Source organism: Ostrinia nubilalis, chromosome 8 (assembly GCF_963855985.1).
Source record: "Ostrinia nubilalis chromosome 8, ilOstNubi1.1, whole genome shotgun sequence".
Taxonomy (NCBI): domain Eukaryota; kingdom Metazoa; phylum Arthropoda; class Insecta; order Lepidoptera; family Crambidae; genus Ostrinia; species Ostrinia nubilalis.
In genome coordinates, this window is record NC_087095.1 from 17,780,001 (window position 1) to 17,790,000 (window position 10,000).

The window sequence follows — 10,000 nt, forward strand, 5'->3', positions numbered from 1 at the left end:
TAGGTTTTCAGAAAGTTGGTATTCATAAAGTTAGGTTTTCAAAAGTTAGGTTTTCAAAAAGTTAGGTTTTCAGAAAGTTGGTATTCATAATGTTAGGTTTTCAAAAGTTACGTTATCAAAAGTTAGGTTTTCAAAAGTTAGGTTTTCAAAAAGTTGGATTTCATAAAGTTAGGTTAGGTTAGGTTAGGTTAGGTTAGGTTAGGTTAGGTTAGGTTGGGGTGCGATGGTGAGGGACCTCCCCGTGGTGCATCCCGGGCAACGTCTGCGTGTTCTGTCACGCGGGCGGCTGACTCCTCACCGGCGCGGCAGGTTGCGTCAACTCGGCGGGCCTGTCGGGCGACCCGTAACCCCCCAACGGAGGGGGGCCGGGGGCTCCGGCTACGGAAGTCGGGGTCAAGACAAGGAAAAGTCTATAAAACCCTCAAATGCCAAGGTCTGGGGGGGGCCGAGGAGCAGTGTCGGGTGTTAACAGCTCGACACGGTCGGTGGAGTATCATCGGCCGTTACCCCTCCCGGGAGTGAGGTGGGGCAGCTGCGCCCGCAAGCAGTGGAAAACATGAATAGTGCTAAAACGGTTAAAACTACCCGGGCGGGTCCCAGCCATGCTGGGGAATCCCGTGGCCGCTCACAAGGCGGTCGGCCCTGTGTATACGGGGGGGCCAACACTATTCCGCGGTCTCGGCCGCGTCACGACGACTCAAGCAACCACAACACGGACTCGAACTCGCACAACGGATCGGAAACTGACGAAACGGAGGTGGAGGCCTGTGCCCCGTTGGCACACGCCGAAACCAACGACCACGGCAAACCCCAGACGGACTCTGAGAAGGAGAAGGAGGAGGGCAAGGAGAAATCGGCGCGGAAGCGCAGGCGTCGGCAGGGGAGTGCCCGAACAAGCACCGACAACTCTTCCCTGTCAGAAGAGGAGACGGCCCCGGCCCCCAAATTCAGCACTGCACGCCGTGGCAAGAAGGCCGGCAGTGCCCAGCGGGCCCAGGACTACTACCGGAGGGTAGAAGAGCTGGAGGAGCTCGACTTCAATGTCGACCTGGACAAGAGGGCCAAGGCCAGCCTGATCCGCCGCGAAGGAAGCCGGGCGGGTGGCTCAACCTCGCCGGACCTTGAAGACCCCAAGTCCAGGGTCGACTACGAAAGGCTGGATCTGGAGCAGCTGAGGGCCCGCGGGGGACTGTTTGTCTCCGAGATCGCCCGCGTCTCCCAGATCTCTGGACGGCTACAGGGCCCCCTGAAAGGAGCCCTCAACAGGTCGGCGGACAACCTAGCCGGCATCCTTGACCAGCTCGCAGCCCGGTCAGAGACTGAGGAGAACCGCCGGCTGAGAGTCGACAACGCCAACCTGAGGAGAGAAGTTGAGGGCCTCCATGGAGAGATCCGCGCCCTTAGGCGTGATATGGCGGAACTTACTGCCAACGTCGGCAAGAGCGCCAACAAACGGGCGACACCCCCGCCGGCGGCCCCGTCAGCTAGCGAGGAGGAGATGGAGCCGCAAGCTCCCACGAGGGACCCCCTTCCGCAGGGCGCATTATGCGCCCAATCAATTGAAGAGCTGCTGCAGATGGCATGCCAGAGGGCCGTCGACTCGGCGGCTAAACTCATCGACGCCAGATTGGGGGATCTGGAGAGCCGTCTGCCGCCCCAGAAGACCCTCCGCCCCCCGCTCGCGGCCGACAGTAGGACTCCCCCGGCCCCTACGGAGGGCCCAACCCCAGCGCCAAGGTCAGCCCCCGGGCGAAAGAAGACACGCCCAACAAGGCCGCAACCCCCATCCCAGCCGGAACCAGTAGCTTCCAGCCAAGAGGTCCAGACGGCGCCCTCATCGGCTCCTCCAGCCGAAACATGGGCCACCGTGACACGGAAAGGGAAGAAGAAGAAACCCAGGACTGCCGCCGCTTCCCAACCGGTCCCTGCGCCCAGGACGGCTCCAACGGCGACGAAACCGAAGCCCAAACGGGTAAAACTGACCCCTCCCCGCAGCGCGGCCATCGTGGTGACGCTGCAGCCAGAGGCGGCAAAGAGAGGGTCTACCTACAAAGAGGTGCTCACTAAGGCCAAGGCTGCAGTGGACCTGTCCGAGCTGGGAATCCCCAGCATAAAGGTCACTGACTCGGCGACCGGGGCTCGACTTATCGAGGTTCCGGGAACCGAGTCCAGAGAAAAGGCCGACAAGCTGGCGGACAAGCTAAAGGCGGTTCTCGGTGGCGATGTGACTGTCACCAGACCTGAGAAGCGCGCGGGCGTGCGCATCTCTGGCCTGGACGAGTCCGTCACCAGGGAGGAGGTTGCCGAAGCGGTGGCTATCAAGACGGGTTGCTCTACGGGAGCAGTTAGAGTGGGGGAAATCCGGCGCAGCTCCCGTGGAGAGGGAGTAGCCACAATCAGCTGCCCGGTTGTTGCGGCCAAGGCACTGTCGGAGGCCGGCCGCTTCCTGATTGGGTGGTCCTCGGCCCGTGTCCAAGTCTTGGAGGCTCGCCCGATGCGCTGTTTCAAGTGCATGGGGCTTGGACACACCCGACAGCTGTGCCCTTCTTCGGCCGACCGCAGTGGCCTGTGCTTCCGGTGTGGAAATCCGGGGCACAAGGCCGCCGAATGTTCGGCAAAGGACGCGCGCTGCGCTGTTTGCGCTGAGGCCGGCCGCGATGCCAGCCATCACATGGGGGGTAGGAATTGCAACCCCCCGCAAACAAGAGGGAAGACAGCCGCAGGGGTCCTGGTCCCCCTGGTAGAGGAGCACCATGAGCAGTGCGAGGAGGCAGACATGCTCGATGGGTAGTCGCCAAATTTGCTTCCTCCAGGGGAATCTTAACCACGCTGCTGGGGCGCAGGATCTCTTTCTGCAATCCCTGGCAGCGTGGAACATTGACGTTGCGGTTGCCGCAGAACCCTACTGGGTTTCCCCTCAACCCCACTGGGCAGGAGATTCCGGGGGTCACGTGGCCATCGTCTGCCGCACAGGACCCGCTGCCAAACCCCTTATACCGCGGGAGCGTGGCCCCGGGTTTGTCTCGGCTGTTTGGGGGGAGTACGGAATCGTCGGTGTGTACTTCTCGCCCAACCGACCTCTTTCGGACTTCGAGGCATTCCTGCACACCCTGGGGCCGGTAGTACAAAGGCTTGCGCCTCATCAGGTTGTACTTATGGGCGACCTGAACGCCAAATCGCGGGCTTGGGGCGGGAACACCACCGACGTCCGAGGCAGGGCCCTCGAGGACTGGGCAACGGAGGTCGGGCTGTCGGTCCTTAACACCGGGACAGATTACACGTGCGTGCGGCCGCAGGGCAATTCAAGGGTGGATGTTTCTTTCGCTACCCCTGCGACGGCACGCCGTGTAGTCAATTGGCGGGTAATGGAGGAGGAGACTCTCTCGGACCATTTATATATCCGTTTTGAAATCTCCCCCTCCTCGAGCCCCAACGCTCCCCGTCGATCCGATAGCTCGGCCTATCCTAGGTGGGCCATCACCAGGCTGGATAGGGAAAAAGCCGAGGAAGCCGCTATTGTCCAGGCCTGGTGCTCGAAAGGCAGAGCCCCCCCCCCAGATGCAGACACCGGTGCCGCCCAACTTCGCGCAGCGCTGGTGGCAGTCTGCGACGCGGCTATGCCGAGAGTCCGCTGTGTGCCGAACCGACAGCAAGTTTACTGGTGGACCCAAGAGATAGCGGATCTCCGGACCACCAGCAATGCAGCAAGGAGGGCGTACACTCGCCACCGCCGCCGCGCAACCCGCAACCCGGAGGAAGAAGGCCGACTCTACGATGCCTTCAAGGAGTCCAGAAGAGTCCTCCGGATCGCCATCTTGGAGGCCAAGGCGGAGGCTCACAACTCCATGTTGGAGGAGCTTGACGCGGATCCGTGGGGGCGCCCATACCGTGCTGCGCGTAACAAACTTCGCAGCCAAACAGCGCCCGTCACGGAAACCATGGAGCCGGCCCTTCTCCGACAGGTTATGGAGAGCCTGTTCCCCGAACAAGGGAACTCAACTGAGCCAGCCCTCCCGGAGCCCAGGGTTAGTCGACCGGAGCCTCCGTTTCAACCTGTGTCGGAGGTGGAAGTGGGTGCCGCGCTGGACCGGCTCCTTGGCAAAAGGAGGGCCCCGGGCCCCGACGGGATCCCTGGCAAAGTCCTCCGCCTGGCCATGCGGGTTGAGGAGAACGAGGGCAAGCTTCGGGAACTGTTCGACATAAGCCTTAGAACCGGACGGTTCCCGAAGCCTTGGAAAGAGGGCCGCCTGTGCCTGCTGCACAAGGAGGGTCGCCCGGCCGACTCCCCGTCCGCCTACAGACCCATCGTGCTGCTTGATGAGGCGGGGAAGGTACTCGAAAGGGTCCTGGTTTCCCGCCTCACCAGGCACCTCGAGGACGTTGGCCCAAACCTCTCAGACCGGCAGTTTGGCTTCAGGGCGAGTCGCTCTACTCTCGATGCCTTGTCCGCCTTGAAGTCAACAACGGAGGAGGCCGTGTCCCGCGGAGAGAGGGCAGTGGCGGTGTCTTTGGACATCGCCAACGCCTTTAATAGCCTGCCCTTTGATGTGATAGTATCGGCGCTCCACCACCACGGAGTGCCGGCCTATCTCATCAGGCTGCTGGCGGACTATCTGCGGGACCGAGAGGTGTCTTTCGTGGACGGGAGCGGCGAATTGGTTCGGCACGCGATCTCTTGCGGAGTCCCCCAGGGATCGGCCCTCGGGCCGACTCTTTGGAATATCGGCTACGACAGTGTGCTGCGGTGCAGGCTCCTCAGAGGGACGAGCCTGCTCTGCTACGCGGACGATACACTGGTCGTAGCCACAGGAAGGGCTCTGCCGGAGCTGTACTTGCGGGTGGAGGCGGCCACCGAGATGATCGTGGCCCGCATCAGGGGCTTAGGCCTAGAAGTGGCCCCTCAGAAAACCGAGGCCCTAATGTTTCATGGGCCACGGCGCGGGCCACCCCCTGGTGCCCACCTCACAATCGAGGGCGTCCGGGTGACGATCGGTGCCCGGATGAAATATCTGGGCATCGTGTTGGATGGGCGGTGGACATTCCACTCCCACTTTGAGGGACTGGCCCCAAAGCTGGTGGGAGCGGCAGCGGCCCTGGGTAGGCTGCTGCCTAACGTAAGAGGCCCCAGCGTGAGTTGTCGCAAACTTTACGCTGGGGTTATACGAAGCATGGCCCTATATGGAGCCCCAATCTGGGTCGGCTCCCTCGATCGGGAGAACCGTGCCGCCCTGCGGCGCCCGCAACGAACCATAGCGTTGCGGGCTATTAGAGGTTACCGCACCGTTTCACACGGTGCGGCTTGTGTGCTGGCCGGACTCCCCCCCTGGGAGCTTGAGGCCGAGGTTCTTGACGCGGTCTATAGGTACCGAACGTCAAGGCGGCAAGCGGGGGAGCGTCCGGCCTTTGAAGAGGTGGAGCGCGTCCGTGATCTTGCTCGGGAGGAGCTTCTGCGGCGCTGGGAGCTGGAGCTGGTGGGTCCCCGCTATGGCGTAAGAACCATAGAGGCGATCCGCCCAGTCCTGGATCAGTGGGTTCATCGGAGGCACGGCTCCCTTGCTTATCGCCTGGTGCAGGTGCTGACCGGACACGGATGTTTCGGTTGGTACCTGCATCTGATAGGTAGGGAGCCCAGCCCCGTATGTCACGAGTGCGGCGCTGCGGAGGACACGGCCCAGCACACCCTCGAGGTGTGCCCGGCTTGGGTCCCGCAGCGCCGTATTCTGACTGCGATGATTGGTCCGGACCTCGCGCTCCCCAGCGTCGTAGTTGCGATGCTCCTGGGTGAGAGCGCGTGGGACGCCATGGTCTCCTTCTGCGAAGAGGTGATGACGCAGAAGGAGACCGCGGAACGGGCTAGGGAAGAGGATCCCGAAGCCCACGCGCTCCGGCGCAGACGGCCGGGAGGAAGAAGGAGGAGATTCGCTCGCCTCCTTCCGCCTCCCTAGGTGAGACCAGTGGGTGTTAGGCCGGGGGGCCCATCACCCACATTGCACGGTCTCACCCTGTCTGGGGGGGTCTACCAGTGTACCGGTAGACCCCCTCTTTAGCGCGGAGGCCCGGCAAGGCTGGGCGATGCGTTGGCACGGCGTGGTGGAATCGATAAGCGCCCCATGTCGTGCCAATAAAACGCAGAGGGTGCACCGCAGGTTTTTAGTGGGTATACTTGTCGGGTGGCAGCCGCTATTGCTGCCATCCGACAAGGGAGTCCCACATAACCCGCCGCTTCCCCCGAGGCGGCGGGTATACGCAAAGTATTTTCCTGCGCAAAAAAAAAAAAAAAAAAAAAAAAAAAAAAAAAAAAAAAAAAAAAAAAAAAAAAAAAAAAAAAAAAAAAAAAAAAAAAAAAGGTTAGGTTAGGTTAGGTTAGGTTAGGTTAGGTTAGGTTAGGTTAGGTTAGGTTAGGTTAGGTTAGGTTAGGTTAGGTTAGGTTAGGTTAGGTTAGGTTAGGTTAGGTTAGGTTAGGTTAGGTTAGGTTAGGTTAGGTTAGGTTAGGTTTTTTTTTTTTTTTTTTTTTTTGAATTTGTTTCTATGCACCTCTGACGATTGCATATCAGAGACTTTGATATGAATTAGTTTTCAATTTTTGTTCTATTGTGTTTTGAAGGGTTTTAGTTTGAAATATTTGCCAGTGTTTGTCGTCTTTTTCATTTTTGCGATGTAGGTATAATTTTGTGGAATAGGTATATGAATTTGAATTTTTTGGTATTTTAATTTTGCTTGAAATTTTGAAACAATAATGAATTTGTCGGATTTTACTAATATAATTGATCATACTACATTTCCAATTTGTTCATCTACTCATTTAAACACTTTATTTTATGTTTATCTATTGTATTCTCATAATACTTAGGAAACATAGATCTTATTATTTACTTTGTGTGCGCCTTTGTGCTGTTTGTGTTTATAATGAGTGTTCGTTGTTGTTTTAATTTCAAATGGTTCATTTTAGCCATTAAACTGATACCAATTTGATTATTTGCTATAGATTTAGGATTTTGTAATATGAACGGTAATGTTTTAATTTTTAATATAATGGCCAAAATAGTGTAAATGCAATTTTTAATATTTATGAATGAGAGTTTTGTCAAATTAATCATTTTTCTTTCTATTTTCACAGATATTCGACGGACAAGGCAGATGGAGATCGGAGTGGTCGTGAGCTGGATGGTAATATCGCCCGCGGCATCCTTAGCAGTAGGCCACTGTGGATCTGGCCAACGCGTCCCACCGCCTGCGCACTGGGCAGTCGTTGCTGAACGCGTTGTGTGCGACTTGCTCCGCTTTGGCTCGCTGGCAGTTCCGGCACGACGGTGCCCCGCCAGCGAGCTTCTCGGCGCAGTCGGTGCTCAGGTGTGGCCCCCCACAGTGGCTGCAGACATCCGCGGGCTCCGTGCAGAATCGCTTACTGTGGCCGTATCCCAGACACTTTGTGCACTGCACCAGCGGTGACTGGTCGGCCACTCGGATGTGCTGTAAGTCGATGTGCACGGTTCCCGCTTCAGTCGCCCTCTGCCAGATTGCCGGCGATACGCTCACGACGATATGGTTTGTATGGGGGTTTCTGGCCTTTTTCTTGTATCGAATCTGGATGCGGTCCTCCCCCTCGCGGAGTTCATGAAAAATGCCCCTGTTCTGCTTTCGCAGTGCCTTCAGGACGTCCTCGTCACTGTTCAACAACAGGACGTCCTTCAGGACTAGGAGCGGGTCTTTATTTTTCATGTCCTCCGCGACCAGGAGGCCCCCATCCTCGATTCTTGCCTTCACTTTCTTCCTTTCCTCTTCTGAACTACACCCCATTATTATTTTCTGATTCTTAGCCTTTCGTATCCTGTCGACCTTCACCCATCCCTCCTTAGCGTTGACGGCGTCCCTGACCTTCCGCAGCACTTCCTCCCCTGTCTCCATCGCGTCCTTAGACGTGACCACGATGGAGTGCAGGGCCGACCTAACAGGCAGGCGCTGCTGTCCGGGCACGGACGCCGCGACGCTGGCATAGGTAGTCAACGCGCTATTGTTAACCTTCTGTTTCTCCGTCTCCTCTTTAATTTCATCCAGCTTTTTACTATTTACCAGCAGGAGTCTCCTGTTCTCTCTAATCTCAGCTAGTATGTCCTCCTCTTCTACTCTTTCCTTCTCCCTATCCGCTTCCTTCTCCTTTACAGGTTCAGGCTCGGCCACCTTCTTCGCCGGAGCCTTCCCCTTCCTTTCAATCTCTGCCTCTTTTACCAGCTGATACAGCCGATCCAGAGCCTGCGTGACGTCGGTCTTGATGTCACCGCGCAGGTTTCTTGCTGTGCCAAGAGACATCTTGGCCTTCTGCAGGCAGGCTCTGGCTTCGGCCGTTCTTTCCTTAGTTGCAGTGGCGGGCAGCTTGGGTGAGCTCGCCGACGCTGCCTCCACGGAAGCCCGACGCACTGGCGCGGGTTTCTTGGGGGCCTTCGGGGGCTCGGCCTGCGGCGGGGTTGAGTCGGAGCCAGAAGAAAGCCCAGCTTTCCCTGTCTCCCACTCGCCGACGCTGCGTCTCACCCTCCCTGCCCTCCTGATAGGTGGAGACTCAGGAGACCTCTGCTGGACCTCGTCGGTGGGCTTCTTCGCCGGAGTCCTAAAACCGAACATGACGTCGTCAGCGGTGCGCGTCGCCTAAAGTGTGGTATGATATAATCAAAAGTCCGTATGACCGCGTTAAAAATAAAAATAAAAGTTTGTATAAGTTGTATAAATAAAATTGTATAAAATGTAAAAATAAAAACAGTCTTATTTCCCTTTTCAGGTACTCGTCGGTCCGGGTGGCGGATGCTGTGGCTCCCGGTAAGTCAGATGTATGTATATCTATTATATAAATATGTGTCTTTTCTTTTGCAGGTACCGGTAGCAGCAGCGTCGCCTCCAGAAGCGGTCAAATATAATTTAATGTCGCAGTTAAATTAGTTAACTGGTCCAATTTTACCTAAAAATACTTAAAACTAAACTCTATTTGCCTTCAAAGTGTCACTAACCAACAATACCACTCGAAACCGGTCGATCCGCGAAATAAAAATTTTGGCCCCAACGAAAAAGTCTACCTCCTTAGACACAAAAGGGTGGGTGGGCGGGCAAATTTTTAAACTTCCTGTCGTCGGATCCCTACAAATGGGGTGTCTACGGATAGGGCTCGCCGAGACGAATCCAAAAAGACGATAAACGTCGGGGGTGGCCCTAGAAAATTTTGAAAATGACGTCCAAAAACCGTCTCAGATGTTACCCAAAACACTAAAGACCACCAAAAAAGCAGAATTTAGTATGGAGCGGTGTCAATCGGACGTCAGGGGGATGCTAAACCGAAAGGGGTGAGTCTATTTAAGCGAAAGAATTTTGAAAATCGGACCAAAAATGACAAAGTTATAAAATTTACTATGGAATTTTTCTAAGTCTAAATTAAAAATACAAAATTTTGAATAAATTAGCGAAATGAAATCGTAGGGGTCTCAAAATGGTACTGGCGTGTCGGCAAAAATTTGGCGCTCAAAACGATGTACAATACCTATAGGTGAGCTATTATTTTCTAGAAATTAGAGTTGGGTTAGGTTAGGTTAGGTTAGGTTAGGTTAGGTTAGGTTAGGTTAGGTTAGGTTAGGTTAGGTTAGGTTAGGTTAGGTTAGGTTAGGTTAGGTTAGGTTAGGTTAGGTTAGGTTAGGTTAGGTTAGGTTAGGTTAGGTTAGGTTAGGTTAGGTTAGGTTAGGTTAGGTTAGGTTAGGTTAGGTTAGGTTAGGTTAGGTTAGGTTAGGTTAGGTTAGGTTAGGTTAGGTTAGGTTAGGTTAGGTTAGGTTAGGTTAGGTTAGGTTAGGTTAGGTTAGGTTAGGTTAGGTTAGGTTAGGTTAGGTTAGGTTAGGTTAGGTTAGGTTAGGTTAGGTTAGGTTAGGTTAGGTTAGGTTAGGTTAGGTTAGGTTAGGTTAGGTTAGGTTAGGTTAGGTTAGGTTAGGTTAGGTTAGGTTAGGTTAGGTTAGGTTAGGTTAGGTTAGGT

The 10,000-nt window shown here is 55.3% G+C and overlaps 1 protein-coding gene across 1 annotated transcript; it reads left to right on the top strand.

The window, feature by feature from the left end:
• The first annotated feature begins 556 nt into the window (after positions 1-556).
• On the top strand, positions 557-2,791 carry LOC135074311 (uncharacterized). The gene has a single exon (XM_063968585.1). The coding sequence runs from the start codon at positions 557-559 to the stop codon at positions 2,789-2,791; it is 2,235 nt and encodes a 744-aa protein (XP_063824655.1).
• Positions 2,792-10,000: the final 7,209 nt, after the last annotated feature.